This window comes from Nannobrachium achirus (assembly GCF_963921795.1).
Source record: "Nannobrachium achirus genome assembly, chromosome: 11".
NCBI classification, from domain to species: Eukaryota; Metazoa; Chordata; class Actinopteri; order Myctophiformes; family Myctophidae; genus Nannobrachium; species Nannobrachium achirus.
The window spans coordinates 37,833,526-37,857,799 of NC_137820.1; the positions used below are offsets into that span (position 1 = coordinate 37,833,526).

Sequence of the window (24,274 nt, forward strand, 5' to 3'; positions counted from 1 at the left end):
ATCTATACATAAAAACGTTACTATCAAACAGTAACTTGGAAGCCCCCCGCCCCGGCAATGATTATGAGGACCCCTAGGGGGTTTATTACCCATGATGTAAGTTGTAAGGCATTGATAAGCGTTTTAAAACATACCAATATGCATGCTAATTAGAAACTAATTAATGGTGGATACGTGACGTTACCCATACTTTTGTTCGTGTACTTAATTATGTCCTGTTGTAAAAGTTCTTTGGACTCGATTTGAATGTGCTTAAAGGGGCCACACCATGCTTTTAAAAATATATATTTTATATAAATATTTGTCCATAATACGGTTTTATGCAGGTTTTAGCCTAAACAACCACTCAGATATTGACATTTCATGTTCTGTCTGTCTCTAATTCCAAGCCATTTCAGATGCAATACCAAAATGCCCTTTGTTGGCAACAGGGCGCTGTCTTTGTAGCCTGGCCAGCCAGCCTCATACTTGTGTGCATTCACTCACTTCCTACAATATAAGTCTGGACTTTGGGCTATAGGCAGCTTGAAAAGTGGGCGGGAGTAGGCCTACTTGCCTTGACAGACAGACTCCTTTAACCAATCAGCGTAGCAAAACATATCTCAGCCAGTTGGAAGAACGGCAAACTCCGCTAGCGCATACTCCTGTTCCTTTTTAATTGTTGTAATTGATTCCAACTCTGGAATAACTTCACTTATTGCTATCGGATCGTATCGCTATCGGATTGGTATTGATTCTGCCATGTCAGTAATCAGATCGAAAGTGAAAAATCCAGATCGCAGCATCTCTAAAATGTACTTAAAGTCAGGGTTCGAGTTATGCGGGGGCCAGTGGGAGCTTAGCTCCCATAGTTAAAGTCTGGGACCCCATAGTCAACAACCCCCTTTGGGGTCTCTTTTTTTCTAAGTGTGTTTTTTTTTTTTTTTTCTCGTTTTATTTTTATTTTTTATGTTCCATTGGAAGAATTTATATTATTTATGTTAACTAGATATACTAAATAAACATGTTAGACAGTAAGACTGAACAATGACATCACACCGTTTAATCCTACTATTAATTTTATTATTATAAATCAGGCGCATTTAATGTGGGGTGTGAGTCTTCCTTTACCGTCCGGGTTATAACACACTCGCTGCAATGGTTCCTACCTTTCCCCCAGCTGGATGCAGACCTACCCAGCTGCGTGGTCTCGCCATGGCCTGGGCATAGGCTAAGCTAGGAACCACTGCATCGAGTCTTTGCACTTCTAGCCACGGCCCGGACGGCAAAGGAAGGCGGACACGCCGGAGAGCAACAAAACAACCAAACAAAACAACGCTGTCTTAGCAAGACCATACCCGAGGGAAGTAGGGGTGCTGGGGGTGCGGCCGCACCCCCTCCCCCACGTCCCACCGCACCCCCTAAAGGGGGGTTGGGGGGAAAATATTGCCGATCGGCAAGTAGAGGCTCTGACATCAGTGGCGTGAAGTAGGAGCTATTGGCTACTTCTATTTCCAGTACAATTTCAAAATAAACATGTGTTGAATGATCGATTGTATAGACAAAAAAAAAAAAGAAAGGCTCTTGTTTTGAAATGTGCTTCTGGGCACTGTTCAGAGAGGAAATGGCTTTCAAAGGACTTCCCTTTTAACTTGTCTGAACGTCTGTCTCTCCGTGCGTAACTGATGCGTCATGGACTCGGTGGATTATAACAATACGGCCATAAAGGAATATACAGAACACCAAGACAACACAACCTAGGCTATGAAGACATTAAACATCGCCCTCTGCTAGCCCTGGCGTCCTCACTGGTGAGTCGTGGGCTCGTGGCTATAGACTTGTAATGATGAATGAATGCTATGTTATGCTGCTGTGCTGCCTGGCTAGGCTAACGTTTGGGCTAGCTAGTGGCTAATGGCTATGGTGTACCAGAACCATCGCCAATGAAGCCTGGGTTTCCGAGGCTAGCTGTTTCCTAACACTGGGGTCTGGACCGATGTGGCAGACACGTTGTATGGGTCACAACGCACTGAACACAGTGCGAAGCAACTCGTTGTGAGCTTGTACATCTGCTATTTTCACTACTTGTTTGGTACAAGGTAGTAATGTCTCTTGGTTCACGGGCTAAAAAGTTTGGGAACCATCATACTTGCTGTTGTAGACAGGTTCACGGGCTAAAATGTTTGCTTGCTGTTGTAGACAGTGGTGTAAAGTAACTAAGTAGATTAACTGAAAAGCTCTGGGAACTGAATGATTTTATGAAACTGGCACTTGTTGTCTGACTGTTGGTACCAAGAAATCCAGACTATATACCGAAAAGTACCTGATTTAATATGATTTAATATAGGAAAATACTCGTTTTAGCCGACTTTATACCCGAAAAATAGGGCCCCCATAACTATGGGGGCCACCCCCATAACTATGGGGGCCCTATTTTTCGGCGGCGACCTTCGGCGCCGCTAGAGGGACCCCATAGCTCTCGGAGTATAACTCGAACTCTGCTTAAAGTACTAAAAGTAAAAGTACTCATTATGCAGAATGTCCCATTTTGCAAGTTCAAAATCTTTTGAAAATAGATCTACAAGCTCACAATGTGTCACATTGCGATGCATTATGAGCTTGTAGATTATGGCTGAAATATCTATGCGGCTGAAGTGGTTAATAGTAATACTAATCAACCAGCTCGGAGCCTGGGAGGTCGGGGTTCGATCCCCGGCCGGATCATACCAAAGACTCATTGGGACCAAATGGGACCCACCCAGTGCCTCCCTGCTTGGCCTCAGCATCAAGGGTTGGATTGAGGGAAAGTCCCTGCAACATAGTGTCATGTCCAGGGGGTGTACTTGTACATCAAGCTGCTCACGCTACAGAAACAGGAGAGGCTCCTGCCCTATATGGGCCTCATGGCTCGGAAAAAAGAAGGAAAAAATCAACTAATGCAATATTGATATTCACTTAAGTGAATGATTATTAGTACAGATGGGGCTTACATGGTCGTGTCATACGAGATACGACCGTCCAGGCCCGGCGGCGCGAGGGTGCAAATGGGGGCCGGGCCCCCTCACGCAGACCACCTTGCCCCTCCCCTGCGCATCACTGAAACCGGTTTGACCGAGTTGCAAATACTCGAAAACAAAGGCGACTTGCTTGAAACATACATTCGCATAATGGTCGCAACCTTAAGCTCACGGACGCCCCCCTAAGCCATTGAGTCCTCCTGCCGCCGGGCCTGCGACCATCATGTTTCAGGGCTAGGTCTTACATTGCTCCTGTTATCAAAGCAATTTCTGTATTCCATACTTTTTGCTCGAATTGTACCCATCATTTTGTGACCACCCCCCCCCGCATTAGCGTTGCCTTACTCATAAAGACTGTCTGCGTCCGTGCTTGGGCGGCGGTGGACTCTCCAGGCTCAGGAAAACTGTCTATACTTGAGTAGCCTACTTTACACCACTGCTGAAGTGCTGAGTCTTGCTGATTCCTATTACCCCTTGACAAGAGGGCTCAAGGCCAACGACAAGGCTGGCCGGCCAGGTTATTTAATGGAGGTGCCAATCAATTAAGGTCAGGTGTTTCTGATTGACGGGAGAGACAAAAGCACTGTGCTGCATGTGTTCCAAGTTCCAACTACATTTTGTGGACTGTATTTTTGCTTTAATATTTGTATTTGTATTGTTTGTATTAAATCACAAAGAAAGACAGGCATTTTGGTTGAAGAAAATAAACATGAACTGCATGGAACTTTGGACATCCTTGGACTTTCTTTGTCACTATGCTATTTACGAAAACGTTTTCAAAAGATTAAGCATTATTTGGATGACACATCCTCTTGCATAATTTTGGATTCAGAACTTTTACAGCAGAGTATGTTTTATTGTGATGAGTTCCCACAACTTCCCAGTGCATGGTTCCCAAACTTTTCAGAAAATAGCAGATCTACAAGCTCATAATGCGTCATAAGAAATATGCAGGAAACAAAAAATGAAGGGACCCACACAAGCTATATACTTCTCCCACCATTGACACCAGGGGGCGCCAATGGGTCCTCCACTGCTCTCGGCTGGGTCTCTCTCTCTCTCTCTCTCTCTCTCTCTCTCTCTCTCTCTCTCTCTCTCTCTCTCTCTCTCTCTCTCTCCCGCTCCCTCTCTCTCTCTCCCCCTCTCCCTCCCTCCCATCCACACTGCTATATTCCACACAGGAGCATCTTCTCTTCTCAGCCGGTGGAGGTGGAGAGCGACCAGCCAGCCCAGCATCCTTTGTTTTCATAATAGCCACCTGTATCGTGGACATCAGCCAGACATTCAGACACAGACAGATCCTAATGGAACGTCCGATCTCTCAATCAATGGAGTAATATCCCCCCTTTCCCCCTCCTCCCGGACGTGTGTTGTTATCTTTTTGCATCATTGGATGGACATCTAAGTTGTGATGATGACGCCTGCTGCTCTCAGAATCTGGGATTGGTAACAACAACATCCTCCTGCAGCGCTGGTGACCACACCGCTCGCCCCCCCAAAAAACTCGGAAAAACTCGCACGAATTGTCGCCCAAAGCTTTGGTCCCCCTCGCCCCAGAGCTGCGGTCCTGGTCGCCCGTCTGGACCCGTGGCTTAGACAGGTCTCTTTCGCATGTGATTGAAACAAGCGGGGATACAAAAACATGGACTAATTTTGTTTCTACGTTCACCATGGGAATATCACGGCTATTTCTGCTCTTCAGTTTATTTGGCGTTGCCTCAGGTAGGTTTAGGACGCGTTTTGCTTTGCCATTGATCATAAAATATAGATTGTTTTGCAGTGAATAGTCTACAGTATATAGTCTAGTAGCCTACAACAAAATACATACACACATTTCGTGACTGGTTTATGCTGTAGGCTACAGTATTTTTAAGCCTACATTGAGGCATTTGCCCTAGTAGCCTACATCATTGGTTCTCAAAGTGGGGTCCGGGGAGCCCCAGGGGTCCTTGAGGGAGTTCCATGGGGTCCCCAGCCAAATCATAGATAGGAACCAAATGGACCCTTATTGGTCTGTAACTCAGGGTCCATTTGGGTCCATTTGTACATATACATTGGGGTCCCAGAGATAGAATTGCCTAATGCATGTCAAACTGGGGGTCCTTGAAATTAAAATGGTTGGGAATCAGTGCTAGAACCTTAAAACATCTAATCTTATAGTTATAGCCAGGCAGGGATCCCCTGGGATATCTTTTTTAAATGGGGGTCCGCGGGTGGGCTGATAAGTGTCAGTTTGGGGGTCCTTCCTTGACATGAAAAAGTTAGAACCAGTGGCCTAATTGTATTTTTATTTTTGTATTTGTTATTTTTTAACAAGGTATCAAGACCTGACTAAATTAATGTTTGTGTGTTCTTGTGAAAAAGTTTCGGGCTTCGGGGTTGACCCTGCTCTGCGCATCAGCGTGTTCGACGAACTGGCGGTTGGAGATGAAGGCTTTGATGGAGTTGCACAGGTCCAGGGCTTCCACAGCGAGTCCAGGGCGTTCCACTTCCAAGGTAAGAAGGCTACAGTAAAAAAAAAGCTGATTTAAGACATGTAGGTCTATATGCCTTTGTAGATCAGCTTATTTTCAGTGCAGTCCATCCATGGCAGTGACATATTTGCACTGAAAATAACTGATCTACAAACAAAGCTGTGAGCTTAGATGATCGTCTATTTTCAGTGTGTGACACTGACATGCAAGTCCTTCAACACAACCTGCTTTGCACTGCCTTGCACTTGCACTTGACTTGAGATCATGCATTCTTGCTGGTCTAAGTTGAAATGACAGTCTATGAAAAGATTAATAGGATATAGGCTATTACTGTAATATTAGCATACACACCTGGTCACTTTATCAAACTATGTCCTCTTGGAATGTTTCGGCTAAATTGACAGACAGTTCCAGCAAGTAGGCTATAGGCTATACATGGGGATGTTTGTTTCTTTATTGACTGAATTCCTCACAAGGTTAATGTGATCGTGTCAGATGATTCCTTCTTTTGGGAGCATGAGGTCATAAATAGTTGAATCTTATGTTATCCTCTGTCCTTATAACACAATGGTTCTTCTCTAACATTTTCATGTGAAGAAAGGTCTGTCCCCCCGAATTAATGTTTTTGGACACGGACACCATATCAGTTGTGTTAGTCTGTTTTAAAAAAAAAAAATCTGTCACAATATTTCAACTAGATTGGCTATTTTCGAATAGCACCAACTATGAAATAAGGTGACATTAAGTGGTTTTAAACAGATTTTTCCAGGCGAGCCCCCTGGAAGTTGAACGGCGGACCCCTCAAGCCAGGACCCCATAGGCAGGGTGTGTTTAAAGAGGCTGTTGTTGCAGAATGGATCTGCTATTGTTTAGAGTAGACTGAGGCTGAGCTCCGGGGGGGTCACGGAACGCCACCTGCCCCAAACAATGGGGGAATGTCTGGGTCCCCCCCATGGGAAAGTGAGGGAGTGGGTGCAGTGGAGAGGAGGAGGGGGGCAAATGGGGCTTGGAATCAGTGGTAGGGATGGGACGATATGAACATTTCATATCATGGTTATTGTGACCAAAGAAATCGTGATTTACGATATTATCGCGATAATCAAAATATCCCCAACATCCATTATCCTGGGTCGGAACATTTGCCCAAAAATAGCAGATCTACAAGCTCACAACGTGTCGCAACGTGAGCTTGTAGATCGGATATTTTTCGGCAAAGAGATTTGGTAGAGAGTGGGGGGAAAAAGACTGTATCAAGTACGTAGATTATTAAGTACGTTTTACCAATAGAGAGTTTAAATGGCACCGGATATGCAGCTCGGCAAATAAAAAGTGAATTGATCCCAGTGCATGACGGAGGACGATTTCACGATCATTTAAATCTCCACGATACGATTATCGTGAGTGTATTTTATCAGGATAAACGATAATATCGCTTATCGTCCCATCCCTAATCAGTGGTGCAAAGTAACCAAGTTCATTATTAAGAACAATTTGGGAATACTTTTAATTTACGGGAGTATGTCCAATTTCCAATACTTTCGCTTCTGCTGCACTACATCTCAGATGCACATATTGTACTTTTTACTCCACTACAATTATTTGAAAAAACCCCACTTCAGCCCTATTTAAACTTATTTGAAATTAGCCGATCTACCTGCTCACATCGCGTTATACATTTTATACATAATGGTACCTTGTGAAACGGGACATTGTGCATAATGAGTTCTTTTACTTTTGGTACTTGAAGTATATTTTGATGCCAATACTTTTGTACTTTCAATTTAGATCTCTGTACTTTCACTTGTATCTTGTATTGCAGTATTGATACTTTTACTCAAGTAAAACATGTGAATACTTTCTCCACCACTGGGGATAAATGGGGGCAAGCATGCTTGGAATGATAGAAATAAAAGAGAAGTAAAATCACTTTAGAGGGGCCGTATTTATACAGCCCTTTGGTTCACTCTGACCCGGCCCGTGTAGGGTTAATGGCAAATTACAAAATAAACACATTTTCAAATGTTACCTCATGCATGGACTGCCTTACCTTACCCATCAAAAATGGCTCAAGGGGCTAAAGACTAAAGTCGGAGCCGGAGGTAAAGCTGTGTGATTAGCTTGCGGGGAGCACATCTTGCGGAGAGCACTGCCTTTTGGCCCGGCCCCCCAATGGAAAACTACCCTACTCTAGATAGTGATGGTTATGCTTTAATGCAGGGGTCTTCAACGTTTTCAGGCCAAGGACCCCTTAGTTGAGAGAGAGATGAAGCAGGGACCCCCAGATTCCATATAGTTTCATTGTTTGAAAGCACAATCATCAGTGTATTTTGGATTCTTGTCAATTTGTGTTTTCAGATATTTAACCTCTTGAACCGTCAATACTTAATAAACTTGAACTTTCATTCTGTACTTAGTCTGCTCTTTTCCCCCTCTACACCAAAGCTCTTTGCCAAAAATACAATCTCACAACGCCGATCTAAAATCTCTGTGAGCTTGTAGATCAGCTTTTTTTGGCTAAAGTTCACGGAATATGGATATGGATATATAATTATATAATATAAAAAAGGAGAAAAAAACGTTATCACACAAAGATTTGGAGGACCCCCTGCAGTAACTCTGAGGACCCCCTAAGGGTCCCGGACCCCCGTTGAAGACCCCTGCTTTAATGTACAGTAGATGATATCATAGGGAGAAGTACAATAACACTCAAGTTGGTGGTACGGTAGTTCTGCCAAGAGCCACATGGGATCAGACCATCTATCTACGTATCTTCTATCTATCTATAAATGAGACAAATCTATGTCTGTCTGTGTGCGTGTCTGTGTTTACGTCATCCAATACAAATAATACAGAGTGACATCATCAATGGGGTGATGACGTCACCATCATCACCATCAACAGCCAATGAGGGACCAGCGTTCTTGGTGATGTCACCATCACCATCAACAAGTGCGGCCGCCTGATATAAATTACACTCTATTAAGTAGTGTTTATGCCATGGGCCCGTAGCCAGAGAGGGGGGGAAAGGGTGACATCATAACAGTGAGGCATAAGGGCCACAAGAACCGTCTATGCCTGTAGCAAATCAGATGGGCATAAACGGGAATATGTCCGATACGCTTGAGGATTGGTGGCCAACCAAACTATAAATGGGCCAATTTCCATGATTTAACTTTCATGTGACATGTGAAAACGGGCCCAAACCTCTGTTTCTTTTTCCAATGAAAAGACGTGTTGAAAAGTGACAGACTTATTCAGAGATCTCCATGTAGGGGCATAAAAGGGACACGTATCATGTATGATCGTTGCCAAATGTCCAACTCGTTGTCGTGTGGCCATGCTCTTGTCTCTGGTCCCACTTGGAAGAGGCCGGCCTCTGAAGGTGGTCTGTACAGGGGACAGGTGGTGACTAATATTTTGTGTTCTGCGGTTTGCTCGGGCTCACCACTCTCAGTCTGCCAGGCCCCACTTAGCCTTTGTTGGTGTCATTCATACTATTGGCAGCATTCTGGGAAATGAAGTTATGTCAAAGTCAGAGTTGTCAGAGTTTTTTGTGTCCATTCTTATGCCAGTGAAAGCTCTTCCTGACAGCGCCTGATTACGGTCCTGATAGGGCTTGATATCAACCCCTGTGTCGGGGCCAGGGGGTGGAGATTGGCTACCGTCAGGCATCAGCATGCCAAAAGTTGCCGCAGACTACGGCGAGACACACAGGACCAGGCAGTTTAAAGTCCTAGAACTAAGAGAACTAGTAGCGATGCTCACTTCCTTAACCCATTAAGACCTGAAAAATACCAAAAAAATGTATGTGGTGCTCAAAGTTTTTAATGTCAAGGACCCTTAGAATTATATGTATTTGATTACGGACCCCCATCTCAAAATATTTTGTTCCAGGGACCCTCCAGAAGCAAAGATTTGAGTTAAAAATATTTGCTTTAAAAGAATATATATATATATATATATATATATATATATATATATATATATATATATATTATATATACATATATATATTTTTTTTCTTCTTTTTTTTCAATAGTGAAAGTATAAAGAATGGTTACGTGACATAGATGCATTCCCGGTCCAAAATGACTTTTTTTCTATGGATTAGTCACGTCTTGGAGACTTGAGTTTAATGATATGTTTTTGTATGTGTTGCATTCCTAAGACAAAACAATTGATCTTAGTAAATTTACCCACATTGATTCTGGATGGGGACCCAAATAAGCCCCTGGATGGGGACCCAAATGCATCGGCCTGGATGGGGACCCAAATAAGCCCCTGGAAGGGGATCCAAATGCATTTGGGTTAGAATCAATGGGGGTATTTACACCCACTGATTCTCACCCAAATGCATTTGGGTCCCCATCCAGGGCCTTGTATTTGGGTCCCCATTCAAGCCCATGCATTTGGGTCCCCATTCAATTCAATCAATGGGGGTAACTTTATTATAATAATTATTTTTGTCTTAGGAATGCGACAAATACAAAAAGATATTATTGAACGTGTCTAATCGATAGAAAAATAGTCATTTTGGGGGTGAACTACTCCTTTAATGGGTAAACTAAAAAAAACTAAAACAAAAAACAAAGAAGAGCTCACGTCTCATGGCAGATTAGATCTCACCATGGAAGTGACTGCTCTGTATCGGAAGACACAGAGGTGCTCGGGAAAAAACACCGCCTCACCACTATCTTCTAATCTCCTCCAGTCAGGACTCAGGAGGAAGCTGAGGCAGCAGCATGACTGCATGAAGATGATGATGCTACTCCTGTGTGTGTGTGTGTGTGTGTGTGTGTGTGTGTGTGTGTGTGTGTGTGTGTGTGTGTGTGTGTGTGTGTGTGTGTGTACCGTGAAGGCAGCTTATTATTTCAGTGCTTCTTAGACCTTTTAATGCCAAGGACCCCGAGACTGATATAAGGTCAGGGACCCCAAGTTTTTTAACTTAAATTGTCTAGGGTTAGGTCTGCCTAATGTAATGTCCTGGAATATTATTCCACTTAGTGCATGGAAGTGAAATGCTGCTTCTCCATTTTTGGTCTAACTGTGGGAACAACTAGTTGAACTTTTCTGGCCGTGACCACCCCCAAAATAACTAGTAAGACTCCCTAAATCAGGAGATAAGCGACCGTCAGGTCGCATACACAAACTTTGGTAGGCAATGGTAGGCAATCAGGAGGGAATATGGGAAATGGGACAGATCCATGTTGATGACATGACTGGTAGGGATGGGTACCGAAATTCGGTACCGGGACAGAACCGATAAGGACATGACGGTTCCTGGGTACCCAAAAATAATATTTACTTTCGGTACTGCTTATCGGTTCCTAGGCGCACCAGTAAAAAAAAAGACGTGCTATCCGTTCAAAAAAGGCTTCATTACATTACATTATATTCATCTTCAAAGACGTATTTGACTATCTGTCAGGACCCGGTTACCAAGGCTAAACTAACGTGAGTTACGTGACAACGTGTATTCCTCCAAACACACACAGACACACAAGAGCACACACAATCGGGGGACAACTGCGCTGCCACTCAGTCAACAAGTGGCAGCGATGCTAACAACATTAGCAGCTCAGCCACCAGTACAGCTCAGCCCTGCACAGCCACAGAGAGACGTGAGATGGAGACGAAATGTTTATGTCTGCGTGGCATTCATCTCAAAGACTGCGCGGCAACAGTGCTTGTGTTGCGGACCCCGTGTGTCTCTCTGCCTGGGTTAGGGTGCGTCTGCGACTGTCACTGCTCGCTCGCTCGCCAAGCTGTGTTCTATTGTCAAATCTAAGCTGGAAAATCTAACACATCCGGTGGCCGATCTCTTCAGAATAAGATATGTTGCGCTAGCAGCAATAAGACTTCCAGATGGTGGTCGATTTCGTAATGCAATTAAACTTCCAGACGGTGGTCGACTTCTTAATCTCTTCAGAATAAGAGTATCGCTGAAGACATTGAAATATGTTTTCATTTGCATAATTCATTAAAACTGTAAATTAAACATTAAAATGTAATTAAAAATTGCTGTTTTTAATTATTCATTAAAACTGTAAATTAAAAATAAAAATTAAATTAAAAAAAAAAGAAATTGTGTAAAAACCGTTTGGAACCGAAGCCGATAAGCAGAACCGGAACCGGAATCGTAAAAATCCAAACGATACCCATCCCTAATGACTGTACTGTGTACCGCTTTGTGTGATTTTAGGGCAAAATCTGTTGGAGCAGAGTCCAAAAATGTGTCTTGCAAGAATCGGCCTCATGGTGGCGCTAGAAGAGGGCCATGTGAGAAATGAGGGGTGGTTGTGGTTTGGCAGCCAAGGAGTGTGTGTGCAAAGTTTGGCAAAGTATGAACCATTGACACACTGTCAGGCTACACTGAGCCTATGTGGTATGCGCCTGGACCGGTAGGCCAGAGGGCGCCCCATGAGGCATTCCACAGCTATTGTGAAAATAGCAGATCTTCAAGCTTTTTTTGAGCGGTGCTAACCGCTCCTATAGACCGCTTTTTTACCAAAACTATGATGTCACAAATGATGATGACATGAGTTCGCTAGACCAATGAAACACTTCGATTCTGTTGATCTGTCCATGATGTCATAGTCACAGAGTCCATGATGTCATAACGCGTTTAGGCCGCTAAAATACGTCATAACGCATTTAGGCCGCATAAAATACGTCATAAAAAATTATTGAGCGGTGCTAACCTTGAATTTCAAAATTATATTAGATGAATATCACTTATAAGCGATAAAATATCCACACTTTTAGACAGACTGTGGAAAATCTTACAGGTTATAAATGATAGGCAGGTAATACAAGTTTAAAATACAAATGAACAGACTTTGAAAAACTAAAATATTGATCTTCTGGCCTCTTCTCGCCTCTCTGGAGGCCTCTCTGGAGGTAAATAAGGTCACTTATCATTACACTATGACACTCTTACAAGCTACAATCCGTAGCTTGGTCAACTAACTGATGAGAAATGACAATAAAGACTTATATAGTCTGAGCAGACCTCTAGACTGACATACACAACAAAAAGAATATTGCCATGCATGCCTATCAACACTGATTTGCGCAGGAATTAGTTTGCACCGCTCACTTCGCACGGGTGCGATTTTTTAACCCCTGCTTGCTCAGGGGTTAAAATGAAAGTCGTGTTTCATAGATGAGACTTGACCTTAGTCTTGAAAATACAACCACCACAACTGTATTGTAAGTTATATTGTATTAATATACTCTACCATACAGATTGGACAAAATTACATTGTATTCATGAAAGAAATGCATTTGGGGAGCATGGGAACATGTTGGGAATCACTGGAATAGGATGGATGTAAACAGAGAGAGAGAGAGAGAGAGAGAGAGAGAGAGAGAGAGAGAGAGATGAGGGAGGGATAATAATGAGACCCATAGAAAACATCTCCTCAGCACTCCATCAACTGATTTAGTGAAATGGAAAACATGCAGAGGAACACAACACGCTCCCCCTCCAGGTTGTTGTCGTGCGGCACGTGGCTGGTAAACCACCTCTCCATCAACAACAAGCGGCTCTTTAATGGCTGTGGATTGCCTCTGATCAGCCGTTGACTGCTCTCAGTTTCCTGGGCAGCCGAAGGCAACGCTGTTATTTATGGAAGAGTTTTGCCTTACATCACTCAACCCAGACGTCTTGTGTTTGAAGCAAAGCGATGCCGGGTTGACGGGGGAGTACAAGGCTGTACAGTAACAGGGCAGTACAGGGGAGTACTGGGCAGTACAGGGGAGTACAGGGGAGTACTGGGCAGTACAGGGGAGTACAGGGCAGTACAGGGGAGTACAGGGGAGTACAGGGCAGTACAGGGCAGTACAGGAGTACAGGGCAGTACAGGGGAGTACTGGGCAGTACAGGGGAGTACAGGGCAGTACAGGGGAGTACAGGGGAGTACAGGGCAGTACAGGGCAGTACAGGGGAGTACAGGGCAGTACAGGGGAGTACAGGGCAGTACAGGGCAGTACAGGGCAGTACAGGGGAGTACAGGGCAGTACAGGGCAGTACAGGGGAGTACTGGGCAGTACAGGGTGAGTACAGGGCAGTACAGGGGAGTACTGGGCAGTACAGGGCAGTACAGGGCAGTACAGGGGAGTACAGGGCAGTACAGGGGAGTACAGGGTGAGTACAGGGCAGTACAGGGTGAGTACAGGGCAGTACAGGGTGAGTACAGGGCAGTACAGGGCAGTACAGGGCAGTACAGGGTGAGTACAGGGCAGTACAGGGTGAGTACAGGGCAGTACAGGGCAGTACAGGGTGAGTACAGGGCAGTACAGGGCAGTACAGGGGAGTACTGGGCAGTAAAGGGCAGTACAGGGCAGTACAGGGGAGTACTGGGCAGTACAGGGGAGTACAGGGCAGTACAGGGCAGTACAGGGGAGTACAGGGGAGTACAGGGCAGTACAGGGTGAGTGCAGGGCAGTACAGGGGAGTACAGGGCAGTACAGGGCAGTACAGGGGAGTACTGGGCAGTACAGGGTGAGTACAGGGCAGTACAGGGCAGTACTGGGCAGTACAGGGGAGTACAGGGCAGTACAGGGGAGTACAGGGGAGTACAGGGCAGTACAGGGTGAGTACAGGGCAGTACAGGGCAGTACAGGGTGAGTACAGGGTGAGTACAGGGGAGTACAGGGCAGTACAGGGCAGTACAGGGGAGTACAGGGCAGTACAGGGCAGTACAGGGGAGTACTGGGCAGTACAGGGTGAGTACAGGGCAGTACAGGGCAGTACTGGGCAGTACAGGGGAGTACACGGCAGTACAGGGCAGTACAGGGGAGTACAGGGCAGTACAGGGTGAGTACAGGGCAGTACAGGGCAGTACAGGGGTGTACAGGGCAGTACAGGGGAGTACAGGGCAGTACAGGGGAGTACTGGGCAGTACAGGGGAGTACAGGGCAGTACAGGGGAGTACAGGGCAGTACAGTACCAGGGCAGTACATTGCAGTACAGGTAATACAGGGGAGTTCTGGGGGGTACTGGAGTAAAGGGGAGGGCACGCATGCTATGGCTGTAACGATTATGACATTGCACGTGGCGATTGGTTGTCACGCGAATAATTTAGATGAACAATTTAATCGTGTTTGTTGTCAATAAGCTTTGGATCATTATAAAACATACATTTCTATTTGGCTTTTAGGCTTTGAAGCTGCAGAAATGACGAATAACCTAAATATACAAAGAAATTACTGATATATTTAATAACTGTATCCTTAAAAAAATCACAGTAGAAGTAGCCGACAGCTCGTACTGTAGATCTGCTATTTCCACTAATTTTGTTGAAAATGTTGAAGAATTATAAAACCTTTTTAGACATGGAAACGATTATGACTGTTGCGCAAGCAGGCAAATGGACAACCAAAGTATAATCATGTTTTAAGAAGTCAAAGAAAGGTGGGCAGAGGGTGACAGGGTTAAGCACCAAATGGAGCGGAGGAGGTTGCAGAGAGACAGCTTGGCTAGTTGAGCTGAACTGTTTGTTGAACGCTGTTGTCGAGCTAAGAAACCTGTCATATTCATATTTATTTGCTAAGTGACAACGGTTAAAAGTAGGGCAAGTGATTGTTTGGAGTTAAAATAAGTGTTAACTAGCTCTATATTCTGATAGTACTCTATAGCACTGTTTTCCAGACTCATTTGTGGGTCACGGACCAATTTATATGGGTCAAGACTCAAGTAAAAATCCCATTTTCTTTTCCGACAATTTTTTTAAATATTATTTCAAAAGATTTTCCCCTCCCCCAAAAACATTTTATTTTAGGGAAAAAAATAATAATAAAATAAGAATTGTATACATTTTCAAACAAAACACATCTAAGAAATTCCATGAAAAAAAATATACCTAATAATTAAGAAGTAGTGAACATATCCGATTTACAAGCTCTCAAGCCGATTTACAAGAACTTTTCGTCTATTTTCTCTTTTGGGACCCCAGCTCTAAGAAGTTTGGGAACCTCTGCTCTACTTTCTCTATGTGAGTGTTGGTGCAGTAACAGGAAAGGTGTCTCTCCAGCTCTTTATTAAACAGAAAATGCACCTTCAGGTCGGATACCAAACAATTTCTATCCAATCAGGATAGAGAACTCACACATGATACAGATTAAACAAGTGTACATGGAAGAGATGACACAAAGAAATGAGCAGACCAAATTTGAACTGTAACACTAAGAATTAAGCTGATTAATGGGTCCCTGCAAGCCAAATGACGTCATGATGATGTTATGATAACGTCCTCCGGTGACTCCGGTGACGTTCAGAACTAGGCCAGAGCACAGCCATTTGGGATGATCTTGACGTCATTTCCAGGACGTCATATGGACTTTTTTGTTTGACAGGATTATTGTTATTGTTTGTAATGCTACTTGAAATATGAGCATGTAAGGTTATATTCTGGGACATACCTGACTAGTTATGATATTTATCTGGCCTCGATCGACCCTCTCTGATTAATCCAGGACGTCAATTTTCGTGGGCAGGATTTAATGTTGGTTGGAATCAAGTGATATTTCTAGGCCAGATCTGACTACTAGTCATGGTTTGACTTGATCTGGCCCCAATCGAGATGTCACTGATTGGTCCAGGTCCTGACCGTGCTTGCTGGGGTACTCTCTCCTGATTGGCTGAAATTTCACAACCCATCTGAAAATGTATTTTCTGTTGGAGAGACAGGGAGACCCTCTGACTGAAAAAAGGAAAAAATAAAACACAATAGCAATGATTACTATCTGCATATACTGTTGTGCATTAACCTTTTAACAGACGTTTTGTTTTACCCAAACTATATCACTTACCCTACCTTAAGTCTGTCTGTTGCATTTATAAATACTGAACCAATGAAACGTATGAACTTGTGTCTAAATAACAACTACATAGCTCCATGGGGAACAGAGATTACACCAGTTTTCCTCCTGACAGCGATGATGACAGGTGACATGGTGACAAACACTCATTAGACAGAAGCCCTTTCCTTTCCTTTCCTTTCCTTTCCTTTCCTCCTGAGTGTCTCTCTCTCTCTCTCTCTCTCTCTCTCTCTCTCCCTCTCTCTCTCTCCTCTCTCTCTCTCTGCCCAAAGGGAAGGAGGAGGCTGCTATCTCTGGGTGTGTTGGTTTGTGCAGGAGGAGGAGGAGAAGGGGGGGGGAGAGAGACAGGAGTGAACACTGCGGAGGGATGCACTGCTCTGTGTGTGTGTGTGTGTGTGTGTGTGTGTTGTGTGTTGTGTGTGTGTGTGTGTGTGTGTGTGTGTGTGTGTGTGTGTGTGTGTGTGTGTGTGTGTGGTGTGTGTGTGTGTGTGTGTGTGTGTGTGTGTGTGTGTGTGGGCCAAATGTCCCCACAAGTATAGAGGGAAATTAACAAAGAAACGAAGGTGGAGATTGGGATGGAGAGAGAGAGAGATTTCTTTTTAGACCTCTTCTTCGGCATCTCCTATCCACTACCACTAATATATGTTTTATGGTAAAAATAAAAAGTAAATAAAACGAATCTGCTTGGGGTTAAGGTTAGGTATGTTAAGTAGCTGATCTACAAGCTCACAATGCGTTAGGTTAAAAAATGGCAAACAATTGTTAAAATTCATAAAACTGCCATCTGAAAATGTTGACGTCCTCACAAGTGTGCTGTAGTTGTGTGTGTGTATGTGTGTGTGTCCGTGTGCGTGTGTGTGTCAGAATGTTTTTTTTTCTTTTATTCTTTGAGAAAGTGATGAAAGGATATAGCAGTGAGCAGTGGGAGTAATTGGAGGAGGCGAGGATAGTGTGTGTGTGCGTGTGTGTGTGTGTGTGTGTGTGTGTGTGTGTGTGTGTGTGTGTGTGTGTGTGTGTGTGTGTGTGTGTGTGTGTGTGTGTGTGTGTGTGTGTGTGTGTGTGTGTGTGGCAGAGGAGGTGGGGGTGGTGGGGAGGTGGGCTGTTTAGCAGACCCCCTGCTGGTGCCTTTGAAGGTAGCTGTCAGCACAAACTGTGGAGTGGCATTAAGGGCAGGTGGGCCGAGAGAGGGAGAAAGAGAAAGAGAGAGAGGCATAATGGAGGAGGAGGGAATGCCTGGGGCTACTCCGTCCTCAGCAGACTGCTGCCAGGTGCTGGAAAAAAGTACTCAAATGTTTTACTTACTTAAAGTGGGCGTGACACGGCCAAAACAGCTAATTATGGCTATCAAATTAGCCAATTTTTTTAATGATGTCATGTACCCCCATGTTAAATTACCCAATCAAATTAATTTATTGTAGTTACTGTACTGAAAGTAGTACTTTCTGTACAGTAACGGCAATACATTAATTTGATTGGGCTAATATGGGGGGAGGGGCGGAGACTCGCGGAGTCGAGTATCCATATCATTATCTTTTGAAACTGCCCCAAAAAAAGCTGTCCGAGGCGTGTTTCCGACTTTCTAAACCAACTTTAAAACTATCAGTTCTAGGGGTAAAAATTATACACCATTCGCTATAAAATGGTAAAAAAGTACATGTCTTCTTCAAAAAAAGGTGTCAGAGATTCGTTACGAGGGTCAACACTCAACACGCTTCTCCCCGTCTAAGGGACGGTTTTGTCGGCCATACCCTGCTGTGTCTTCCGCTAAACCTGACTGGAGGACCTGGCCGGGACGCGTGATTATGGATCCCACTGGGAAAGATGGAGAACGAGCGTCCAGCGATCTCCTTTCTCCTCGGCAGCTTTGAGCCCTTTTAGCAGACATATGTCCTGCTGTCTCGGAGGACTGAGGTCCGTGGCTCATACACTCTGTGTGTGTAGCCTGTGTGTGTGTGTGTGTGTACACACACAATAGCTCTCCAAAATAGCCTTGCGGTGCGGTGCGGCGCTGCGCTGCTACACGCTAACAACATCACGTTGTGCGCGGCACGGCAGGACGGACGAAGTATACATTGCGAGGCACCGCACAACGGACGAAGTATACATTCACTACTAACTGATACGGCCCGCCTCCTTTTCAGACCGTTTGAAGAAACACCACGTGACTTACTGTATCATAATGTTAAATTTCGGCCGGTGTCACGCTCCCTTTAAGTAAAAGTATCAATACTAGAATGTAGAAATACTCTGTTGCAAGTAAAAATCTGGATTTCATAATGTACTTGAGTAAATTTACGAATTTACGAAAATGTTGGACTCAAAATGTACCAAAAGTAAAAGTACAAAAATGATTGAAAATAGCCGACCTACAAGCTCACAACGCGTCTCATCACGACGCATCGTGAGCTTGAAGGTCGGCTATTTTCAAATAGTGTATGTATAAAATAGTAACTAGTAAGTTAAACTAAAGTTTTCAAATGAATGTGGTGGAAGTGAAGTACACTATTTGGATCCGAGATGTAGTGTAGTAGAAGTAAAAGTTTTGGAAATTGGAAAATACTCAAGTAGAGTACAAATATCTCAAAAAATAGCCGATCTACCAAGCTCACAACGTGTGATCGGCTAAGTTTTTTTTAAATGTTCCACCCCAGGATAATGGATTTTGATTATCGTGATAATATCGTAAATCGCGATCTCTTTTGTCACAATAATCGTGATATGAAAATGTCATATCGTCCCATCCTTAGTTTCAGGTAACTTTTTTTTAAAGATAATCTACTTGTGGTGCAATGCGCGTGAGATCATGCAACCTAGTCGCTTCTTCAGGGCTGGTTTTCGCAGACCTGGCCACACATGCTTCTCTGGCAAAAGCTGGCAACACTGCTGCCCTGCCCTGCCTGCCGCATCCCTCCATGCTGTGCCATCAGCCCACCCTCCCCTCCCCTCCCCTCCCCTCCCCTCCCCTCCCTTCCCCTCCCTCTGTCTGTGACTGCATGTAATATTTATCAAGACCCCACCCAGGAGCATGCCTAAGCATAAAGACACAATCACAGTGCCATTACAGCATCCCGCCCAATACGCTGACGACACTGATAACTGTTTTTCTTCTGATGTATACTGCTGCTGGAGTCCGTCTGTCCGTCTGTCTGCTTGTCTGTAAACAGCCAGTCTCCATTGGAGCGATTGGCATGAAACTGTGCATGCACACTCCCAGTAGGCCAAGGAAGAACCTCTGCCCTAAATGTTTCAAATCGACCTCACGGTGTCGCTATAGCAGTATTACTCTTGAACCGTAAGACGTACAATCAATTTTCGGCATTCTTTGGATTATGAATTCAACTTCCCACATAGGCCACACCCATTTCCGCCTGATCAGATTTTCCACCGTTGTGTCCATTCCTACAGATCTTGTCCAAATCGTTAGGCTACGGTACACAGAATCTCTGTGACGTCACGTGATCACGATGTGTCCGTCACCATGTTCAGATGCCCTTCTGATCGACTACGATTGGCTTTTAAAGTTTGCAGGGTGGGGCCCAACTGCCAGTTGGTGGCGCTGTAACATCCCCTTCACCTTTTGGCCTATAACTCTTCGTACTGTTGGTCGTACAATCAAAATGCCCTGCTGTAATTTACAGTACCTCCCATACCTATATCTTAACCAGGGGTCATCAATCCTGTATGTCCTTACACAGACAACGTCCGTGGCAAATACATACATATTCTTTTTACACACCATTATAATGTTATTATTTTGACCCAACAGAATATCAAGTTTCCAGGTTTTCTTCAAAATAGACACTTATTTACTACAAAACTATGGCATATTACAAGTCCAAATAATACTAGTGGTTCTCGAAATGTTTTATTTGCAACCGAAATTTCACAGAAATGTTATAGTCATTCAAGGCTAGCTCTTTGTTTTTCTGGTAATATTATTGTCCACTAATTTTGTATGTCCGATTGTCCGTGGGCAAAAATAGAATTTCGACAAAAATTCTCCAGCATGGCGATGACCCCTGATCTTAACTGCTATGCTGTGTCTGGCGATTGAATTTCCCCTGGCGGGATCAATAAAGGTCTATCTTATCTAAGAAGCATCCTGGCATGGCATGGCTGCCTGCCGCGAGGGGAGATGGATAGGGATGGGACGATATGAAAATGTCATATCACGATCATTGTGACAAAAGAAATCGCGATTTACGATATTATCACGATAATCAAAATCCATTATCGTGGTGGCGGAACATTTGACCAAAAATAGCAGATCTACAAGCTCACAACGCTTTGCTTTTGAGACGCGTTGTGAGCTTGTAGATCGGCTATTTTTTGGCAAAGGCATTTGATAGAGAGTGAAAAAAAGACCATCAAGTACGTATATTATTATTAGTAAGTAAGGATGGACAGCAGCGCCAGCGAGGCCTGCGGGGAGCTGCTCGGCTTGTGGCGCAGCGTGGCCACTGGCCAGCGCCTCCAGGTGGCCGCTCATGTCCCGGCCTCGCTCCTTCCTGTGGGCCCTGGGGTCCTTGGCCGGGTCCTCATTTTTCTAGTTTTATTAAGCGGTGCTGACCGCTCCCACGTCAGGTGTTGTCTGTCCTGTGTCTGTCTGTACGTAGGTCCTGCCCCATCCCACATTGGCCAAGCTTCGCGGGACGCTTAATGAAATTAACTCATAAATAAATAGCACTGCTCACTTCACACGGGGTGTGATTAGTGTGGTTGTTCTGGGTTCCAGAACCTTTATGCCAGTTAAAGAGCGGTGCTCCTGAGCTCCAACATCTAGCTTTGTCCGGTTCCCAATACTGGCCTAGATATGGCCTACATCTGGTCTAGACACGGCCTACCTCTGGTCTAGACACGGCCTACATCTGGTCTAGACACGGCCTACATCTGGTCTAGACACGGCCTACATCTGGTCTAGACATGGCAACATCTGGTCTAGATATGGCCTACATCTGGTCTAGACACGGCCTACATCTGGTCTAGACATGGCAACATCTGGTCTAGACACGGCCAACATCTGGTCTAGACACGGCCTACATCTGGTCTAGACACGGCCTACATATGGTCTAGACATGGCAACATCTGGTCTAGACATGGCCTACATCTGGTCTAGACACGGCGTACATCTGGTCTAGACATGGCCTACATCTGGTCTAGACACGGCCTACATCTGGTCTAGATAAGTTATAAGTACCTTTTACCAATTATAGAGGGTTTAAATGGTACCGCATATGCAGCTCGGCAAATAAAAGTTGAATCGATCCCAGTGCATGACGGAGGACGATATCACGATAAATTAAATCTCCACGATACGGTTATCGTGAGTGTTTTTTTATCACATCACGATAAACGATAATATGGCTTATCGTCCCATCCCTAGAGATGGACACTGTGGCATGCGCCCGCTCTCACACTGTTGCTGGAACGCTGCAGACAAACCCAGCCATATCAGGATTGGATACGGTCCCTCTGTCTGTGACTCTGCATCTAATATTTATTAAGACCCCACCCAGGAGCAAGACGCATCCTGGCTTTTCACCAGTGGTGGGAGATGTACTCAGATTAACCCATTTAGGCCTAGGATTATTGACTGCTTTAACTATTGAAAAATAGCAGATATACAAGCTCACAGCTGCGAGCTTGTAGATCTGCTATTTTTTGAAAAATCATGATTTTTCTTTGCAATTCTTTGAATATATCTATTTAAAAGCGAACATTTGTAACTCAAATATTTGCTTCTGGGGGGTCCCTGGAACAACATATTTTGAGATGGGGGTCCGTGGCCAAATACCTGTAATTTTGGGGGTCCTTGACATGAAAAGGTTTGAGAACAGCATGATTTAGGGGAAGGATTTAGAAGTCGGATCAAAGATCAGGTCAAAGATATTCAAAGACTTGCACACATTTTCACGATTTTTCAAAAATAGCAGATCTACAAACTCGCAGCGCGGCACTCGGTGCCGCGCTGTGAGCTTGTATATGTGCTATTTTTCTAAAGTTAAAGCATACAATAATGGTTAAAGTGGTTAAAATCTAACGCGACTCGGGCACGTTCCAGGTATTTGAGAGTTAAGTAAAGTAAGTAAAAGTAGCAATATCCTGTTCCAAGTCCTGTAAATACTCAGTACCAAGTCCCGTATTCAATTAAAAAAGTACAAATCTTTGCTTTATTTTATTTTTTATTTTTTATAGCAGGATCTACAAGCTCACAATGCGACCCGTTGTGAGGTTGTAGATCAGCTATTTTCAGGTATAAAATAGGGGTTAAGTGGTTAATGTGTGTTTTGTAGTGGAGTAAATAAAGGGTATTTTTTGTATTTATTCTGAGATGTAGTGGAGTAGAGGTATAAAGGTAGCCTGTAACAAATTGAAATACTCAAATTCAGTATAAGTAGGCTACCTCTAAATTGAGCTTACTGTAAATACAGCACTTGAATAAAACGTACTTTAGTTACTTTCCACCACTGCAGGGAGGACTGAAGTCATTCTCAGTGCAATGACGCCATCGCTAGAAGCTTCCTCCAAGCTACTATCCTCAGACCCATCACCCCTGTGTGCGCGTGCGTGCGTGTGTGTGCGTGTGTGCCTGTGTGTGCGTGCTACCGAAAGAGGAAATGTGTGTTTGTATCCAATCTGTCTGGCTCTTGCTCTTGCTGAGTGTTTGAACAGTGACATTGAGGTGTGTATCTGTGTATCTGCTGGCGATAATGTTGCTTATGGCATTGTTTCTCAAAGTGGGTTCCGGTGGGTCCTTGAGGGCGGTTTCCAGGGGGTCCTTGAGGGGGGTTTCCAGGGGGTTTCCAGCATAATGAGAAACTGTTTAACCACGTTCCTTTTTCATGCTCTGACATTTTTACATGAACTTCATGAAGTGCCATGCTTTTATTCATTTTAGTCAGATTTTGATTGCCCAGACATTTTTCTTCTTTGAAAATATCAATACCTTTCACTAATCAGGATGTAATTAAGAAATATTACACAAAAGAGTGTGCTTTATCATGATTATCGCCAGAAGCAAAATCTGAGTTACAAATACATGTTTTCACGACTTTTTCAAAAATAGCAGATCTACAAGCTCGCAGCACGGCACTCGGTGCCGCGCTGTGATTTGGGAATTGGGGTTAAGAAACATTACACAAAACAGTGTGCTTTATCATGATTATCGGCACGCCAGCCTGAGGGTCCTGACCCACAGGTTGGAGACGACTGCTCTAGGCCATTAATATACAGCCGGGCAGTGGGGGCGGGGGGAGGCTGGGGACGGCAGCTCAGAGTGTGTGTGAACGTCAGACAGACAGGCGGTGTGTGTGTGTGTGTGTGTGTGTGTGTGTGTGTGTGTGTGTGTGTGTGTGTGTGTGTGTGTGTGTGTGTGTGTGTGTGTCTGTGTGTGTGTGTGTGTGTGTGTGTGTGTGTGTGTGTGTGTGTGTGTGTGTGTGTGTGCGTGCGTGTGGGTGGGTCCGGGTCAGTGAGGAGGGGGTGATCACAGAGATGCTGGCCCCAGCAGTCCTGGAGGTGCCCTTGGCTCCGTTTATGATTAGTTCCAGGAGAACAGCGGAGAGAGAGTCGAGCCGCCGAATGCAGATCACCTGAGCGCAAGTGTTTATTAAGGAGTCTCATATAGGCTATCTAAAATGGTATACGGGTCGGTGTGAGTGTGTGCGTGTGCGTTTGGATGTATATTTTTGTGTGTGTGTGCAGGGATGTGCAGAGAATGTTCGAGAGGCAGGGGCTGACATTTCTTAAAGGGCCTTTGGTGAAAATATAGAAAATAGCAGCGACACATTGTGAGCTTGGAGGTCGGCTATTTTCGGTAGTTGATACCACACTAAACTAAGCATAATAATCAAGTGAATACTGGAGATGTGGCGTACAGCATGGATTTCTACCCAGAGACGGATAAAAGGGCAGGGGCTCAAGCCCTCTTTGATGTCTATGTGTGTTCAGCTTCTGCACGGCAAAATCTGTCAATTTTGGGTA

The 24,274-nt window shown here is 44.4% G+C and overlaps 1 protein-coding gene across 1 annotated transcript in view; it reads left to right on the forward strand.

The window, feature by feature from the left end:
* The window catches only part of nell2a (neural EGFL like 2a), a gene marked incomplete at both ends in the record, with an annotated part of 221,277 nt that overhangs the window by 3,462 nt on the left and 193,541 nt on the right, over window positions 1-24,274 (forward strand). Inside the window, one exon of the mRNA XM_080737060.1 lies at window positions 5,361-5,492. Coding sequence (XP_080593186.1) covers window positions 5,361-5,492 — 132 coding nt within the window. The remainder of the gene's footprint in view (window positions 1-5,360; window positions 5,493-24,274) is intronic.